Raw genomic sequence first — 20549 nt, 5'->3', positions numbered from 1 at the left:
GTACGATTTTTATTGTCCAAGCCTGTATTTATTTGATCCAAAGTACAGCAAAACAGTAAAAGGTTTAAATGTTTAAACTATTTAAAATAACTGTTTTCTGTTTGAATATATTTAAAAAAGTAATTTATTCCTGTGATTTCAAAGCTGAATTTGTAGCATCATTACTCCAGTCACAAGATCCTTCAGAAGTCATTCTAATATCCTGATCATTATATCCAAATCATTATAATATTCTGATTTGTTGCTCAAAAAACATTTATTATTATGTTGAAAACAGCTGAGTAGATGTTTTTAAGGTTTGTTTGATGAATAGAAAGTTCAGAAGAACAGTATTTGTAACATTATAAATGTCTTTATCACCACTTTTAATCAATTTAAAGCATCCTTGCTAATTAAAAGTATTCATTTCTATCATTTATTTCCCAAAATAAATAAATAAATAAATAAATATAAATAGATTTGATCACAGGAATAAATTACATTTTTTTTTAAAAAATATATTCAAATAGAAAGCAGTTATTTTAAATAGCAACCATATTTCACAATATTACTGCTTTTGCTGTACTTTGGATCAAATAAATGCAGGCTTGGTGACTTCTTTAAAAAAAAAAATCTTACTGTTCCAAAACTTTTGACTGGTAGTGTATGATCAGTGATTTTCCTGATGCTTGCTACAATACTGTTCTAATACTATTACTGTCCAACCTTGAGGCTTCTTCAGGATATAAAATGAGGCAAAAAAGAGAGAAATCACCAAAGAGCAGCATCAGTTGGAAAGTTTATTTCAGTAGTCCTTCATGGCAGTTATAAGACAAAACACTTAAAAGTTTGCAGTTCCAACATGCTAAACAATCATTGAACAAAAAGACATAAAAGAAAGATCCGAAAGCAAAACCAAAACACCCAATAGAATCTGAAACCATATAAAAGTGCATTTTCATTCTTTAAAGTGACCAACACTAGAGGGAGATTCAGCGTACACAGTTAACATTTAGGCTAAATCAAGAACGACTTTTCCATTCATGCAATCAGTCACTTAGACAGACAGGGGTTTTACAAAGCAACAGTCCAAGCCTTTAACCAACATCATGTTTCCAGTGTTCGAGTCGACGACATCGACCCACAACGCCGACCAGCGATCGGTCAAAAGCACAGCTTAAGGAACGAAATGCACAGTAGCTATAAATGTATTCCTTCCACGTGAAATAAAAGATGTTTCAGCTGGAAGAAGAAGAGTTACAGTGAGTTCTGAAACTAAATCAAGGACACACACAGTACATCCATCCAGATAAATAATACTGCAACTGATATGAACTAGATAAGAGAATATTCATCACAGAAAAGTTAAAAGAGTGCATTGTGCAACATCTCTGGTCAAGCTTTAGCAGAGCTTCATACGAACCGAGACACACGAACACATGCGCTCACACACTTACACCTGCACACACCTGCTGACGTACAGGCCATGCATCGGCATATAGCTCACCGTTAGTATACCTGGAGTCGTGCAGACGAACGAAACGAGCAGCGGCGCACACAACCGGACGACGGAGGACGTCACACACGCATCCTCACATTCCAGTCTCTCAGGAAAACTGCTTTAATATAGTTAAACGGACATGCACACACACCGACGGGGTCACGAACACTCACGCAGTCACGCACGCATCCGTAGCTCACATGCACATGCAGACGACACACGTTGCGCAGACGCACTATACAAAACGTGCTCTCCCACGGGGAGAAGAAAACCAACGCACAAACTCCACCATCAAATAAACAAGCGTTAGTAAGACAGTTGTAGTCACGTAAGCTCATGAACCACGACCAGTTTCTGAAGGGGAACCACAAAAAAGAGGGACGACAGATTCATTACAAAGCAGATCAGTCAAAAAGTCACACTTAGTCCAATATAAAAATACAAATTCACTAAATAACTATAGAGACAAAGTTGTATCGATACTGTGTGGGTCTGGCAAAATCCTCCGTTCCTCCCCTATGCTAATGGCACTTATGTTCGAGGGGTTAACGCTCTGTTACAAGTCAAATAAACGTTACGGTGAACATCTGATCGTCTAGAAGAGTTTCGCACCGGCCCCTCACGATGAGCCGAGCGCAAAAACGGGGGCCGAAGGTTCAATGTGTGGCGCTCAGTTTGCCCGTGTAGCAGCCTGATACATCATTATTTTGGTCTGACGTGCAAGCGTGCGCTAACGCTGCCTAGCTAGAGTCTCACTGGGAAAAAAAAAAATCCTGTTAGGCACCTTTGTGATCATTGCAGCCGTGTAAGATGTGGAATGCAGAATTGAAATGTTGCCAAATTGTTAAAAAAACACACATGCAAGCTAAGATTTGAAGAATCAGGCACGATAAACTGACTGATCAAAAAAACGAGACATTAAAAACTTCAAACTAAATACAAAACGAAGAAAATATACTCAATGGCTGAAGGCAACAACAAATATAAGGCCTTGATACATACAACAAACAAAAACTAGGGGTAAAGTTGTCAAAACAAGCCTGATTATATTGGGAGTGCGTTTTTAATGTTCTTTGGAAATTAATTTTGTTTTCTGACGCAAATCCATCGGTAATATAAAAACAAAAGGGAGTGTTTTATGTGCCATTAATGATTAGGAAGTCACAGTCAAAGACCATTACCACAAACGTTTCTCAACACCTTTATCACCACCCTCATCAACACCAGATTTTTTGGCTGTAACACTCATAGCCGAAGGAATGGCGGAGGAGAGAGGAGAGTCAATTCTTTATGCTGTTCTCCTCTGTTTGACAGATGAGAAACCATACTGACCGCAGGCTGGGCGAAAATATGCTAGCACAGTGCTCGTGTCTGCTGTTGAACATACAACTACGGCACAGCAGAACTTGTTTTTTTTTCTTTCTCTCCATCTCTCTCTCATACTGCTTCATTTTTCATTTCCGTTGGCTGGCCAAAGTTAAACTGACAGGCTTCAGCTCTCTGTCAGCCTTTAAAAAGTTGAGTGACCGCTGAGAGGGGGCGGGGCCCGGCGAGCCGGATCTCACCACTCGCTGGTCCGTTGCTTGGTGGTGTCATAGGCTCTGATGACCTCAGATTGGGAGAGCACTCCGTTCTCATCCTGTGAGAATGCGTAGCCGTCTGTAAACAGGACCCAGAAAACATGCATCAGATAAATATACTCAACTAAACATTCTGCTGGCAAACGTACAAGACAAGTGATACAAATTAAATCATAAAAAATGGAGCAAAAATAAACAAGCAGTGAGATGGGGAAAAAATGCTAATGTTGTGTTTCTATAAAACAAGCCTTCTCTTAAACCATATCTAGGGTGTACACTTTGAAAAAACAAATGAAAGATTTGTTGAAAATAATGTGTGCATACAAATAGTACAGAGTATCTTACTCTTCTCCTTATTTTTTTTAACAATAATGTGCGGTCTTTACATTTCAAATAGTATTAAAAATAATAATTATTATTAACATTAATTATATAATTACTATTTAATGAAGTAAAAATATTGAAAATTATAATATATTTTTAATTATAATATAAATGTTGTTGTTGGGAGTCTAACAGGGGGTTTAATAGGCCCTTGCAATGACCTACGTAGGCCCATTTCAGCCACTGAATAAAAAATAATAATAAAAAAAGTTAATTGCAACTTTTCTCTCACAATTTTGACTTTTTTTCCTCGCAATTATGAGTTTACGTCTCACATTTCTGACTTTTTTTTCTCAGAATTGCTTGATACAAACTCGCAATTCTGAATAATAAAGTCGCAATTTTGAGAAATAAAGTCAGAACTGTGAGACAAACTCACAATTGACTTTTTTTCCTCAGAACTGAGTTTCTCACAATTCTGACTTCTTTTCTTAGAATTACGACCTAGGAGATATTAAGCCAGAATTGTGAGATATGAACTCGCAATTCTGATAGTCTCCCCCCCCCCTTCCCCCTAAAAAATTGGACTTTTATCTCTCACAATTCAGACTTTTCTTCAACAAAACTGCATTTGCGAGAAAAAACTCAGAATTGTGAGTCTGTATCAGTTCTGAATTGCAAGACACAAACTTGCATTTGCGAGAAAGTCAGAATAGTGGAAAAAAAGTCAGAACACAAGTAAGAAAGACAAAAACTCGTATTTGTGACGAAAAAAAAAAAACAATCAGAATTGCCGATTTATCACAATTCTGTGAAAAAAGTCAGAATTCCAAGATACAAACTCGCATTTGAGAGTAAAAAAAGTCAGAATTGCAAAAAAAAAAAAAAAAAAAAAAAAGTCAGAATTGCAAGACACAAACTTGTATTTGTGAGAAGTCAGATTTGCAAGTTTGTATTACAATCCTGAGAAAAAAAAGTCAGAACTGTAAGAAAAAAAGTCAGAATTGCGAGAAAAAAAGTCAGAATTGTGAGATGTAAATGCAATTTTGAGAAAAAAAACGTCAGAATCGCGAGAAACAAACTAGCATTTACAAGAAAAAAGTAAGAATTGCAAGTTTGCATCAGTTTTGAGAAAAACGTCAGATACAAACTCGCATTTGTGAGGAAAAAGTCAGAACAGAGAGTTTGTATTAATTTGGAGGTAAAAAAAATTGTGAGAAAAAAGTCAGAATGGCAAGACAAACTCGTATTTGAAAGAAAAAAGTTGTATTACGATTCTGAGAAAAGTCTGAATTACGAGAAAAGTGAGAAGTGCAAGATAAAATTGCGAGAAAAAAAGTATGAATAAATTGTAATTGTAATTGCGAGAAAAAAGTAAGAATCACAAGATATAAACTCGAAATTGCAAGAAAAAAGTCAGAATTGTGATAAGTCAGAATTTTGGGCAAAAAACTTAATTGCAAGAAAAAAGTCAGAACTGCGATAAAAGTCATAATTGTAAAATATAAACTTGCAATTGCAAGAAAAAAGTCAGAATTGCCAGATATAAACTTGTAATTGCGGGAAAAAAAGTCTAAATCGCGAGATACAAACTCTCATTTATGAGAAAAAAGTAAGAATTGCGAGTTTCTATCAATTCTGAGAAAAAAAAAAAAAATCAGAATTGCAAGAAGTGTCAGAATTGCGAGATACAAACTTGCATTTTTGAGAACAAAATGTCTCAATTGCGAGAAAAGTCAGAATAAACTCGCAATAACCTTTTTTAAAAAATTTTATTCAGTGGCGGGGAGCAAAATGTTTGAAAATATTTGTAGTGGTCCAGATTAAAGGAGGTCTGTTGTCTGTAGAAAGACGCAGCAAAAAGACATCAGTATGCACAACATCCTGACTGCCTGCTTCCAGAAATAAACAAAAAAATTTAAATCGGTCTCAGAGGGGACCTTGAGAAAGCGGCTATGGCAATGTGGGTGGGCTGGCTGGGACGATCGGGGTAGTCAATAGTAATTATCTTGGCAGACTCTAAATAGAAGCTGGCAGGAAATAAGACACTGTGAGTGTTGTAATGTCAGATTATTGATTCTACCTGGAAAAATCAACTACTCTTTCTAAAAAAAAAAAAAACACAAGAGGAAGAAATGTGGCTCATCCATCAAATACAGTTACTGAACTCTTTCCTTTTGATTTGGACTAAGTCTATTCAAATTCTAGAGATCTCACTCATACTGGCGCTATGGTCTCTACAGCACTGCACACTGGGATTGGCCCTTTGATCTGTGACTCACCTTATGTCTCAACCGACTCGACCTCTACCTGCTGGCCTGAGGGGGCACATGCAAGAGGCCGAGGAGGGCAATGCATTGTGGGAATGATAGCAGGATATTGAAATGATTAAATAAGACTCTGTCTGTCAATCAAAACACAGCAACACAGCAGCACATGCAAAGGTGGGGAATGGGAAGGACGTGATGGACAATGCAGGGTTAATTATGCTGTTAATATGCATTGCGTTTGTAAGGCAACTGTATTAATGTTTAGCGGTATGAGCTAAGGGTAAGAATGCATATAACATCAGACTATCACTGAACGTCCCCCATCCTCACCTAAAAGCAAACACAAAAAATAGAGCAAATAAAGAGAGGTAACAAACAGAAAATAAAAAGAAATGTAAACGTAAAATTATTAAGAAATGAACAGACAATGGTTCTCAACTGATTTTGCTTCAGGAGCCAGTATTTACAGTTCATTACACAAAAGTAACAAAAAATGGTTAAAAATTATATAAATTAAAAAAGATAATTATTAACAAAATAATTATTTTTTACCAAACAAAATTCAATGATTATTTATTAAAATACATTTAAGAAATATTACAAAATTTGTATAAAATTAAAGGGATTTTTTAATAGTTCATAATTTTCTAATTAAGTTTTATAAATATTTATTAGAAAAAATTTGATCTCATTCTAAAAAAAAAAAAAAAAAAAAAAAAAATTCTAAACAAAAATTAAATGATTATTTAATAAGGAACATTTAATAAATACTACATGGTTTTTATTAAAATTAATGTGTTTTAATAGTTTAGCATTTTTAATTACATAATTAAAAAAAAATTGTTATTTTAAAATATTTGTTTACATAAATGATATGATGAATAAATAATATAATATGCATTTAAAAAATATCATTCTAAATAATTTAACGAAACAATTCAATGATTATTTAATAAAATACAGTTAATAAATATTACATTTCTTTTATAAATGAATGTGCTTTTTAAATAGTTTATAATTTTATTTCATCATTTGTTATTTGAATTTTTTTTAAATAAATATTAATAATTAATAATTAATAATATTATTAATAATAATAAAATTAATTATATATATATATATATATTTTTTTTTAAAAAGATAATTATAAATACAAAAATATTTTTACGAAACAAACAAATCAATGATTATTAAATAAAAGACATTTAATAAATATTACATAACTTTTATAAAATCAATAGAATATTTTTTATAAATATTTTATTTATTTTAAAATATTTGTATAAATACATTTTATGATAAAATGAATTTGCTACACAAAAATTCAATGATTATTTAATAAAATACATTCTAAAAATAAAACATTAATAAATATTACATAATTTTTAGAAAATTAATGGGATTTTTAAGAGTTTATAATTTTAGAATAGATGTTTATAAATATTTTATTATAATTTGTTATTTAAAAATATTTGTTTAAATAAATATTATTATAAAATATATACTAATTTATTTCTCTGTCCTTGAATTTGTTTTCAGCATTGTTTTCACCTGCTGTTTGCAACCTCAATCAGACCTGTAGCTCACCAGTTAAAAACCACTGAAAGGAAGCACTGCAAGTGTAGTGTAACAGCATATCCAGGAAGGAAATGTTAGTAATGTGATAAGACTGTGTGCAAGTATGTGTGAACTCTGTGAGTGTACATATTATGACCTCATGAACGAGCTTTACTAAGTCAATTTTGGATTGTGATATCCTCCAGATTTAGCACGGAAGCATATATTATTCCCTGATAAAGCATGAGATTTGAGACCCCATGCCCAAACAACAGCTGCCTGAGAAGAAACTCAACGACCGGTGCCATCTCAGTCAACTTGAGCTTTGTTAATGCAGCTGTTGATATTATGACTACATTAGCTACTATCCGCAGCTGTCAGGAACAACCATCCTCACCTAATTTTCTTGGGTTTTGGCTCAAATTTGTACGTCTGTGAGTGTCTGCAGTTGCACATCCATACGCCCTTGCGTTTGAGAGTGAACCTGCATTTTGATGCTGCAAATGGGGATGGTAGGGTGTGTGTGCGTCAGTGATTCTGCGTGAGTCTGTCTGTGATGTCTGCCTTGTGAAGAACATGTGGGTGTGTCTGCATCCACGTGACTGTGGGTGGCGAAGCACATGTGTGTCGCTGACGTACGGAGTAGATTCTGCTGCATGGAGTCGGACCGGTACAGACTGACGGTGCTCTTCTTGAAGACGTTCTTCAGGAGCTGGGCTCTCTCGGTCAAACTAGAGGGAAGGACACAAAGAGGAACAGTACTGAGACACAGACAGCATTATGCGCATAACAGACGTCTCTTTTCTCTTCCCACAGAAGAGCGATCGAATTAAAGACAAACTTCCTGCTGGACAGATGTGTCTCCAGTTAGAGGTTGAGGAGGCAGAATGAGACCTGAGCACAGTGGGATCGTTTACACTTGGAGGTGATCCCTGCTGATCTGCTGTTTTTGCTTGTTCTGTTTTATTATAAATTCACGAGGAATGGCCCTCACCTCTTCCCTTGCACCACAGCTCCTGGATCTTTCGACAGCGCCTCCAACTCCTGCACCTCATCGACCAGGGTCTTAAAACACACCTTTTTCATTCTGAAACAGAAAACACACACACAAACACAAAAAGTCAAAACAGTGAGAAAGATGACCCAAAAAAAGGCCAGAAAAAATGCTTATAAGAATTCCTATAACATCAGACTATCACTGAACATCCCCTTATTCTGCCCGAAAGGCAATTAAGGAAGCTCATTTTATATATATTTTATATAATATTTTATCTTATAATATACTTTATATATAAAGAAATTTATTGTTACAAATTGTACATTTAATAAATACAAAAAATAATTTAATTGTAAAACATGCATTTTTCTATCAATATTACGTTTAACACAAAGTATTTAACATATATTTTTCTTTATTATGATTGTTATAATTTATACATTAAATTATAAATATCAACAAAAGATTATATTATTACAGTTGAATAATAATTATTATATATTTGTGATTATTATGATTTAAAATTAAGTTATATTATTATTTCATTATTACAGTTTCACAAGAAAAGAATTATAAAAATGACATTATTTATAAAAAATAATATAATTATAAAACATGCGTTTTTCTAAATAAACTTAAATGTTATTAAATATCAAAAAAAGTATTTAATATATATTTTTCTTTATTATGATCATTATAATTTATAATTAAATAATTTTGATTATTACTTTCTTATTACTTTCTTAATAAAAATGTTTAATACATTTTCTTCTTTATTATGATTATAATTTTAAATTAAGTTATACTATTTTATTATTACAGTTTGACAAAATTATAAAATATGACATTATTTTTAAATCGTTTATTTAATAATTATTTTTTATAAATATTGATTATAATTAGTTTTTTTTTTAAAATATGTTTAAATCAATATTATTATAAAACAATTTATTTCTTTGTCTGTTCTTAGCTACATCTTGCATTTGTTTTCAGCACTGTTTTCACCTGCTGTTCGCAACCTCAATCAGACCTGTGTATAAAATATTTTAATAAACAAATCCAATGTTTATTTAATAAAATTTGATAAATACACTTTAAAAGCAGGATTTTAAAAGTTACAGCTTACAATAATGAGTGTTTGTTACACAAAATAAAGAAAAATATTACAAATTATAAATATTTAAAATAATAATAAAATTATTATTATTATTATTATTTATTAACAACAACAACAATATATGAATTTGTCCTAAACAATATTAAAATGTTTAATACAAAATATTTAATATTTTTCTTTATGATTATTACACTTTATAATTAAATCATTTATATTATTTGATTATTACAGTTTTCCTAAACAAAACTAAATGCTTAATATAAAGTATTTAATATATTTTCCTCTTTATTATGATTATTATAATGTAAAACTAAATCATTTATTCCACTATTTTATTATAGTCTTCAAATGAAATAATTATTACAAAATACAAAGTATTAATACATTATATTCAAAACATGAACATGTTAGTTGTGTTGCTGTCTATGCAGGGTTAGAAAGCTTTTGGATTTAATCAAAAATATCTTAATTTGTGTTCTGAAGATGAAAGTCTTACGGGTTTGGAACCACATGACCTCTAGTGACCACACAAAAAGCTAAACTCGGGGATTAATGGTAGGTACTGAAGAATCTCAACTTACACTTTGTAGGCCACATCAAACACCAGGGAGGTGATAGGAATGAAGATCAGACCCATCCAGAAGACTCCTGAACTGAACATCATGTCCGCCTGGAAAACACACACAGACACAAAGAGATGAGGCAGAGCATCAAAAAGAATCTGCAACTGATTTCTAAACTTAACCAAACCATTTAACTGGACTGTACTACAAAGAGCTCAGCTTTCAATCACCAATCTGACCAAAACTTAAAAGATGAAATCTAGTTAAGGGGGGCCGGAATGTGTCTCATCCTGGTACTTTTTAAATGTGTGTGTGACAGATGAGAAGCCAGACAGACAAGAAGAAGTGAAATGAGAGACAGATGAGAGAGGCAGTCAGCTAGAGTACTGATCCCAACTGCTAACTGCTAATGGTACTACCCAGATCACCTCTCTTAAACCCTGATCCCAAATCATGACCCTGACTTATCACAAAATGCCTGCTTCATATGATACATGCGAGACAGTGGGGTAAGATGTCACCATATTTTTAAAAAGGGTCTGTCATTATACAGCTGTCTGTGCCTGTTAGAAACACAGACACACACAAGAAAGGACAAGGATAATTAATCAATACATTTAAATTTAAAATATAAACTAAATTAAAACAGTAAGATTTTGAATGTTTTTTTTTTTTTTTTTTGCTCACCTAGCCAGCATTTATTTGATCCAAAGTACAGCAAAACAGTAAAATTTTGAAATATTTTTACTATTTAAAATAATTGCTTTCTATTTGAATATATTTTAAAATGTAATTTATTCCTGTGATTTCAAATCTGAATTTTAGCATCATTACTCCAGTCACATGATCCTTCAGAAATCATTCTAATACTCAGATTTGCATTATTATTATTATGGTGCTAAATAAAAGTAATTATTTAATTATATATATATATATATATATATATATATATATAGTCATTAAATTGCTCAAAAGTTTCAGTAAAGACATTCATAATATTACAAAAGATTTTTTTTTTTTTTTCAGGTGAATGCTATTCTTTTTTTTCTATTGAAAGAATCCTAAAAAACACATAAGGCATTTTAGCATAATTAAAGTAAAATGAAAACTCTCTGCTATCCATTTGACAACATGAAATGCATATGGAAAGTACAGGAATTCTAACCACTGTAATCACTCCACAGACACCAACGCAAATAGTTAAAAGTGCAGAAATGTTTCTGCCAACTATTTTAACCTGGGCTGAGATTAAGAAAAATGCTGTGAGGGCCATTATTTGTGTCATATTTCATAATGGATGAATTCAGGTATGCATAAACAGCACTCTCTGTTATCACAGTCAAGATAACTGGATGTTACCACCAATGAGTCTTAGAAAGCACTGCATGGTACCAAGTGCAAAACTCAGACACATAAGTCTTTATTACTTTAATGAATTAGTTCATAACCGTAGTAGGACAAATTTCCTGAAAATTCCAAACTGGAACAGAATAAACTTGTTATCTCAAAAAAATCCACAACCAAAACAATGATTCCTAAACGAGAGCCAAAGCAAAGCCAGTATCAAAACGTTGATCTGCCAAAATACACTCATTAATTAAATAAACAAGCAGCGAAGTGATTCATCTGTCTTGAAATGGGTGATACTGAGACAATCAGTGAGGTAATAATATTGCAGTCTTCAAAGACATCAGTCTCTCAGATAATTATAACAGTTTGAGAACAGTGTCTCTTTTCAATGTAAAACATCTTAATCGTAACAGGCACATCCAAAGTAAAGAGTGCGAAAGACTGTTAGGAAGTGAGGAAACTGGAGAGAGACAAAGAAAAAGAGTAAAAGAATGGGTGCTCTGTGGTTTCACAAGAAAGGATATTCTAGCGTGGGCCAGTGGGGTGTAAGATGCAGTCGTCTGCGCCTATCCTGTTTGCTTTGGCCCAGCTGCGTTGAAAATACCTGTCATTAAATGTCAAAGAGCAGCGATCCACCCCCTTGCAAAGCCATTCAACGTACATGCTTGCGCCACTTGTCTAAACTCGGCACTCCGAGACAAATCAACTTCCTGTAATCTGAAACAGTAAAGGTCCCAGCACAAAGCCAAAAGGCACACCTGCCTGCAGCAATCTACCAAAGGTTTCAGGTGTTCCCAAATTAGCTAATCTACTCACCATTACAGGAAAATAGACTTTGATGTCTAACAAAACATCAGGGAGGCAGGAAATCCCAAATGACTGGAAATCAAAATGGCTTCCTCCACCCTACTAATGTCATCTTTGACCCTGAATGAAACAAGTGTTCTGTATTGCCAAGAGGAATTAGAGAAAATTGTGCATGGGTGAAAAGAGATTCATGTTGGGCTGAAATTCGACAGTCCCAGAGGTAACATGTAATTTTCTCTTTGATAGTGGCAGTTTAATCATTTTCATTGGGGGCCAATGTACTGAACAATCAGACAGGACCAGAGGGGCTCAAACACATTAAGTATGAATAAAACCAGTGGTGGGAATGTTAAATCGGAGTCAATAACTAAAAAGTACAACGCCAAACTTCATGAATGTTTTCCTGCTAAGTTGTATGTTATAAATAGTCTTAAAATCAATAAATGGGATTAGCTATGAACTGTACAATTTAAAATGATAAAGTGAACTTACGAACAGTTTCCTACAGTATGTTTTTTCTAACCTCATTTCTATGGATAGTTCTGGTAAAAACACAATAAATCCAGCTGGCTTTTGGGAGCACGCAGGCCCATAGGTGTATTTTTACGACAGAATAATAAACCACTATGGCCTTGCCTCGGCTGGCAATCAAGGGTGTCCGCATCAACTGTTTAGACAGGACATCGACTCCCTCTGTCTCTGCTGGACATATTCTCAAACAAACACACACACACACACACACACACACACACACACACAGACACATCATGCAATTTTCCTGCTGGAAAAACCCAGGCAAGCCAGTAGCCAGCCACCATGTTCCAAAAACCTGCTTAAACTAGTAGGACTTTGAATTAAATTAACTTTAACTATTAACTGTGCTTGTAGACCACTGGTACACCATCTAGGACCATCTAGAAAGCTATAACGGCATTATAGCTTATAAAAGGCATTTTTGGCAAATACAGGTAATTTGCAATAGAAATATGATGTTTTCCAATGTTTCTAATGTCTAATGAAAGATATGCACACATACGCAAAGCATCCCATCCTTTGTCAAAAGCAACCAAAGCACTGAATGTGTTCTCCAGATCTGGCATGTGTGTGGTTTGAAGGGCTCTTCACTAAAGCTAAACTAAAGTTACCCTTGAATAGGGGGTTAGACGATCACATTACCCTATTGAATTTGGCCACATTGTACATGCTACTTGAACAAAACTTGATGCTAAATGGAAATCTGACAAAAGCAAACTCAGACACTGTAAACCACAATAAGTTGACATGTACACAAACCTTCGTGCACAAACTGCAATTAATCAAAATTACTGTGTTGCTCTGTCAGAAGCACACACTAACGGACCATTTCAAATCTTCAATCAGGTCTTTCAAAACCTGAAAGCGAATGTTGACAGATTCTATTAGCGCTTAAAGCAGGCAAACTGAGTCTGAGTGTTTATCATTCAATCCCACGTGGTTACTTCCTCTGGTGATTGACAGGATGGATTAACTATGCCTGGGTGCACTAATCAGCGGTGCTGTGAAACAGCAGAGTTTGGCTGCTCATGCCTGCCAGTGATAATGTCGGCCCAAGAATGTTAATACCACCCATTGTGATGGTAAATATGAGATGAGAACAATTCAGACATGGTCATTCACCCTCGGCCTGGCCCTTTGGCTTTTGGGACTACATACTAACGCCTGAGCCAAGCCGACTTTATCCACGTTCACACAAACACACACACACAAAGTCATGTGCAAGAAGAATAAAGAATGTTTTTGCCTTTTCTCACAAAAAATAAATATTCCACTTGCAATTAATTCAAATATGCTTTCATTATAAGCCAAGTCAGTCACTCAAAAAGTCTAATGTCAACTTGTGTATATAAACAACCTAATTGTAAACGCTCTATCAAAGTTTCTCTAGTCAGTATGTGGTTTGAATGTGTAAAGAGCATGGAGATTCAAAGTCTCAATGGACCAGATGGTGAAATACAGCTGGAGTTCCATCTAACGCCTATTGTTTTTGAAAGAGAGAGAGAGCAATATAGACTGAGAAGAAAAGCGAGAGAGACATCTAATTCCAACAGAGTCTGCAAAAACAGCACTACTCAGCTGCGTTTGTCTCGAGGCATGAGGGATGGAGGTATTCACAAGGCCTTCAAGTGTCTAGTATGGAAAACACACTGTAATATCTCATCAACCCCATGTTCCACTCTCAGCATGAAACATCAACATGGACTGAGGGACATTTAGGAAAAATTCAGAATCTGAAAACAAAGAACTAGGGCGATTAACCTGAAAAATAATCTAAACCAAAATTCAGAACCTTCAACAGACATAATTTTCCCATGTTGGTTATTTCATTTTTTTAAAAACCTGGTAGTGCTTTCCCATTCAAAATACACTACCACATGTGTAGTCAGCGCTATATCAGAGTGATACCAATCAGAGGACCACAGAGACGGGGCAAACTGTGTGAGCTTTTGTTTACAGTAGCAGGTTGGCAACTTTCAAATTAAAATGGCATTATTTAAATTAATGGCAACACAGTGGAGTAGGCATTCTGCGCTGCTCTTTTTTTGTTAAAAGAAAACCATTCCTGAGCGCTGCATCTCGCATTTTAGAAGCAAAGATGTGTTCTGTGTGAATGGCCAGTAAGAACCTAGAGTAAATGCTTGTGTATATAGAGTGACTGGAAGCAGCGGCTACCAGGGTTTAAGTGCTTTAATAAATTTAAGCAAATATGGAAAAAGACATCATTTTTAGCAAGTCTGTAACCACCTAAATCAATGATTGGTACAGGTACAGGTAATTTTCAATAGAAATCTGATGTTTTTTAACATTTATGACTGTTATAGTGCCAACTGTGGTACAATCCTCTTAAAAGTTTGCAAGCTTGTTTAGAATCACCTGTTGCATGTGCTCAGCAGGTTTCGTGACGGCTGAGTTTTCCTTTAGACTTTACAGGTTTTTGGGTAAATTTGGACAAGCTCCTTTTCTAAATGACCCCATTAACCTTTTTTTTGGATAATTATTATTCACTCTTCAGAAAATCTTTCTGCACTGGCTTGGTTCCGATCGGACAAAAAGCCGTTTGCTAAAGTTGGTTCTTCAAAAAAATGCAAAATACCCAAAAATTTCACCAAGGTTACAATCGAATCTGAGGCATGGATTTTCTCCGACATGACCCAAGGATTCCAACGACATAAAACAATTGAGCCTACAAATGATGGTTTAGGAGTTACAAGCGATTTCATATTTTTGATCGCTGTAGTGCCCCCGTCAGGGTCTGTGTAAACGGCTGAAGGAACGTGCTGGAGGTCTGACATTTGACTTTCACAAGTGCTGAATTCTCAAAGCATGTGGTTTCTTCCCGCCTCGTGATACAGACGTGTGTCATTTATCCTGATCATCACACCGTCCACTCGCAAGAAGAACCGCAGCAGAAGGAAGAAACTGGTGGGCATCACTCTGATTTTCACGCTGATCATAGACACGCCCCGCTTGGGGTGAACCTTGGTCCCTTTGTAGGCAGTGTGAGTACTACCATCCCTCCAAGTTATAAGTGTCTATGACTTACGGTTTAAATAATAAATAGCTTATATTTATAACTTCCAGGACTTCTATTTTAGATTGTGTTCTTTTTCTAGGTCACTAATCAAATAAGCAAATCTGTGGCAATGATCATGTGAACTCCTTTGTACAGAGAGACACATGTTCTTGCTTCCATTGCTATTGGGATCAGTTTAATTTTTGATCAGGTTTTACTGCTGACAAAGCAAAAGAGGGACAAACCCAATACTAAGACATTTTTTTTTTAATTGTTAGCTTATAACAAAATTAAGATTATAATACACTGAGAATAAAAATGATGTATTATATACTGTAAATAATAATAATAAAAAAAACAGTAGCTTTTTGTCAAACTTTTAAGCCTCACTGTCCACAATACTATATAATGAACTAAAATACCTAACTAAGATGTTGGACAGGAATTGCATGACAAGTTCTGTTTAAAAAACATTTGAAATAGAGCAGATCGCACACACGCACACATAGTTTCCAACATGCTGTGTTACAAGAGCCGCAGAAGGCTGTAGTTTTATCTGCTGATAGAGAGAGTGAGGCTCTAAAGGTGAAATCTTGTACATCAAAGAGAGTGGAACAAGATGAATGGTCTGTCTCACACAGATACCAGGTGCACTTGAATAAAACAGACCTGTCTGCTGCATTCAATGGAAGAATGGCGAGGAATGCACCACAGAACGGCTAACCGTTACATCACTCCTCTGACATCTAAAGATCTTTTCTGCATCGCTGTAGCACTTGTTTTACCCGCTGTGACTTTCTTCAGATTGTTATCTAAATTCTACATGCCTTTGGATGCAGGATATGATGCGCATCTGCTCAAAGGTGCATTTGTGACATGACTGGCTGAATGTGTGTGTGTGTTTAACAGGTGTGTGAGATGAGGAGGGCTTTGTAATGGCAGGTGAGATGATAGGTGGGTAATCGGCAGGCTCTTGATGTCGAGCACAGTATCTCAAGTTGCCTGGAGTGGAACATGTTGTGATAAGACTGTTTGAACTATTGTGGTAGAGTACTAGATCAAACGTATATTGTTAACATTAATTATTTGAGACTGCATAGCAAATCAGCATCACTAATTTAGCAGTTGTTCAAAAAAAAAAGCTGACTAGTCAATGAGTCAATGTTTAACTTATGCAAATGACTACAGAGTGTATCCTGCACACAAAATGATGCCAATGATGTCATGCATGGTGCAAAGAAAACAGACATGCCTCGTGCTCTCATGGTTTTTGTCAGGCTCTGGATGACACTTGGTTCACTGAAGAGTATATGGTTTTCAGGGTCTTATCTAGCGAAATGATCGCTCATTAAAAAAAAAAAAAAAAAAAGAAAACAGAAAAAGAAAAAAAAGAAAATTTTATATTTCTTAACCACAAATGCTCGTCTCGCACTAGCTTGACTTCACACATTACGTAGCCATGCTGGAAAGGTCATGCTTGACGTAAGCGGAAGTACCGAGCCAGCGTTTACAAAGCGAATGTGCAAGGAAAGTCAAAAGGCCTTTTACAAAAAAAGGTGAAACCACAATGTCGGAAAGTTTTGAAGTTGTAGTATACTTTAAAAAATGCTGGGTTATTTATTTTTTTAAACCCAAATGCTGGGTTCAGTCCTTTGGGTCATTTTATTGGGTTATTTTTAATGTTTTTTTACCCAAGTGCTGGGTAGCTTTTCTGTAAGTTGCTGGGTCATTTTTAAAGCTGGGTTATTTTTTTTTACTTAACTGCTGAGCTGAGCCTGTCAATAAAGTCAATTAAGGTTTGTAAACATTTTATTTAATTTATAAAGTCTTTACTGTGCTGTAAATTGTATTATTTTACGCAACACAACATAAGGACAAGATGTCAGTCAGCTGTGTCAGCAACGGTTGCTTCGCAGGATGGAAACTACTTTTGCCTTGCCTGAAATAAATGAATTTATTTGTTATTGTACGGAGTTTAATTTTAAAATATGTTCTCTAATGTCAGTACTGTTTGTTTATGGGCAGTTTTTGAAGTCAGTCATGGCATCTTTCAGCTACGAGTGAAACGCGAGGCCGCGTCTTGAAGTTCGCAGTTAACCCAGTGAACAGCAGCCCCTCTCTGGCTCAGATTTCAGCGACACACCAACATGAGAATTAGCGCTATTTCGGTAAAAAACAATTACAGGGACCGGTTGAATACTAAAATTAAAATTCTACTTAAATTTTACCTTTTATGTATAAAATGCTTGTTTAATGTTCAAATGTATGTAATATTATAAACTATGCTGTATTCACCCAAATAAATTCAATTTGTATTTTGTCCATGTGTTCTGGCTTAATAATAAATGTTCATCTTTTAATTATTGCTGCTGCCTCTAGAAATTATGTGTGTTTTTATAAATTCCAGTCCATTCTAAACCAGCAAATATCCTAGCATGTTTGGTAGAAACATTTAACCCAACCAACTGGGTCAAAACAACCCAGCATGTCAGGACCAAGAGCCTCATGGTTAGCGTGTTGACATATAGTGCCACTGCGCTGCAGGCAACCCGAGTTCGAATCCCGGCTCGTGGACCTTTCCTGATCCCACCCCCTTCTCTCTCTCCCACTTCGCTCTCTGTCCAACTACATCCAAATAAAGGCATAAAAATGCTAAAAATAAATCTTAAAAAATAAAATAAAATAAAAAATAACCCAGCATGTGTTCCATCCAATAGCAACCCAGCCTTGGGTTGCAGAATAACCCAAGTTGGGTTGTTTTTAACCCAGCATTTTTTAGTGTAGGAAATGAGATGGAGTTTGTCGTCCTACCTTGCCTTTTTGAACCAAAGTACAAAGATGAAGAACTAACCACGTGTTACATTTTCAACGTGATCACGCAATGCGTAAGTCATAGACATGCACTGCAGAGCTAGTGCAAGACAAGCATTTGTGATTAAAAAGTAAAGAAGTTAAACATTTTTTTTAAAGAAAATGACAAATCGTTTTGCTAGATAAGACTCTTATTTCTTAGCTGGAAGAGCCCTATGAAGCTGCATTAAAACTGCAATTTTGACCTTTAACCCATTGACCACCATTGAAGTCAAAAAGTCAAAATATAAGGAAACCTGAAAAAAAATTGGACAAAATATTTAGCAGCACAACTGCTTTCAACACTGCTAAAATTAAATGTTTCTTGAGCATCAAATCAGCATATGAGAATGATTTCTGAGGGATCATGTGTCACTGAAGACGGACATAATGATGCTGAAAATTCAGCTTTGCCATCACAGGAATAAATTACAATTACACGTTTTTGATCAAATAAATTAAGCCAGTGATTAACATTCATACGTCAAGGCATTTTCATACTCCAAGGCACTTCAAAAGAATACCTAACATGTTATTATTCTAAAGTGCCTTGGAGTACCTTGAAAATGTCAAAATAATGATGCATTAATGTAAGTGTGATATGCTAAAGTGCAATTCAACTGAACAGATTTAATGGTCTGGCAACTCTTTTCATCATAATCGTTTTTCCCTTTCTCAGGCCTTCAGGCAGCTGTGGCAGCAGTCTGAGATCGCGAAGTTCAGGTGTGTTCAGGTGCGCTCTCTCTCAGGCGTCCCTCGTGCTCTGATGTAGTGCCGTTGCTATGGTTCCCCTCGGCATTGGGTTACCCTGAGCCTCTGGGGTCTAATCTACTCTACTACCCTACATGTAGAGGGAAAAAGCTTATAAAAGAGCCCACTTGACTGGCCATTCGGGGCGGGTGTGCAGGACACACATGAGATGAAGAGGCTACTGTTACACAACGCCAGATGCTGGGATAAAAACCTTGGATGCTTTCGAGAGTATTTAGACAACGCCAACAATGTGTGCGAACAGAGCATTCCAAAATTGGTGTCCAGACAGTGTATCAATAAATGGCAAAACAGCAAAAATAAATTAACTTGCATTATCTTTGATTAAAACCATACAAAACTAGTATAAACAAGTATTCTCTGTCTGGATTCTAGGACTTCTGAGCCCTGCTTGCACAAGCACTGGTAGATGTTTTTAAATTGCTCTTCTTCACAGGTGACACAAATAGGCCCTATTAGGCTCCATTAGGAGATTATGAGGTGAGAAAAGAGCAGAGACCTGTGGTGCCCCGAGGCCGTAAGGAGGTATAGAGTTTCCAGCCCCCTGCTCACCCTAATGAACACACACAAACTCTTAATGCTCAGATTATGACATAGATAGTGTAGAGCCCCAGGCGAGAAAAAGGGTGGTCTGTGTGTGTTTTATATAACCTGACACATCCAGAGCCCCAGGGATGAGGATAGGAAGTGTGTGTTTTTAGCTTAGTATAGTTTGAGGACGAATTTGCTTAATAAAAAAAAAAAAAAAAAAGGTGGGTAGTGGAGGGACTGGTTCATAGGGTTAGTTAAAAATTAATAAAATATAAGTAAATAATTAATGAATAAATTAATTATTAAGATTTGTAAGATTTTGAATCTTTTTTTAAATGTTTCTAAATGTCTCCTGCTCACCAATGCTGCATTTATTATCAAAAACACTGAAAAACAATAATTTGCTAAATATTATTACAATTTAAAACAGCCACATTCTATCTGAATACCTTCAATCCATTCATACCCATTGAGGTCCACTATATGGAGAAAAATCTTGGAATGTTTTCCTTAAAAACCTTAATTTCTTTTCGACTGAAGACAGACAGACATGAACATCTTGGATGACATGGGGATGAGTAAATTATCAGGAAATTTTAATTCAGGAGTGAACTAATCTGTTGTTTGTACTGTACGTCTTACCTCTCCTGACATATCCGGGGCCAGAGGAATCAGAGGCCATAGTGAGGAGTAGATGCCAAAGAAGACTACCCACAATGCAATGCTGCCCCAGATGGCAATGTGGCTGAACTATAAGGCAGAAAAGATTAGAGAAAACACACAGTGAGTTGAGGAGAGACGT

General features: G+C 35.3%; 1 protein-coding gene across 3 annotated transcripts in view; it reads right to left on the bottom strand.

The window, feature by feature from the left end:
• Positions 1 to 761: 761 nt before the first annotated feature.
• The window catches only part of atp8a1 (ATPase phospholipid transporting 8A1), a 177402-nt gene continuing 157614 nt past the window's right edge, over positions 762 to 20549 (bottom strand). For all 3 annotated transcript variants that reach the window (XM_051127177.1, XM_051127178.1, XM_051127176.1), the window contains 5 exons: positions 20390 to 20497; positions 9907 to 9995; positions 8206 to 8298; positions 7851 to 7942; positions 762 to 3139 (listed from right to left, as the gene is read on the bottom strand). In XM_051127177.1, the coding sequence (XP_050983134.1) occupies positions 3042 to 3139; positions 7851 to 7942; positions 8206 to 8298; positions 9907 to 9995; positions 20390 to 20497 (480 nt within the window). In that variant the 3' untranslated portion in view covers positions 762 to 3041. The remainder of the gene's footprint in view (positions 3140 to 7850; positions 7943 to 8205; positions 8299 to 9906; positions 9996 to 20389; positions 20498 to 20549) is intronic.

The sequence above is a fragment of the Labeo rohita genome, chromosome 14 (assembly GCF_022985175.1).
Source record: "Labeo rohita strain BAU-BD-2019 chromosome 14, IGBB_LRoh.1.0, whole genome shotgun sequence".
Classification (NCBI taxonomy): Eukaryota; Metazoa; Chordata; class Actinopteri; order Cypriniformes; family Cyprinidae; genus Labeo; species Labeo rohita.
This window is presented reverse-complemented; position numbering and strand designations above follow the sequence as displayed.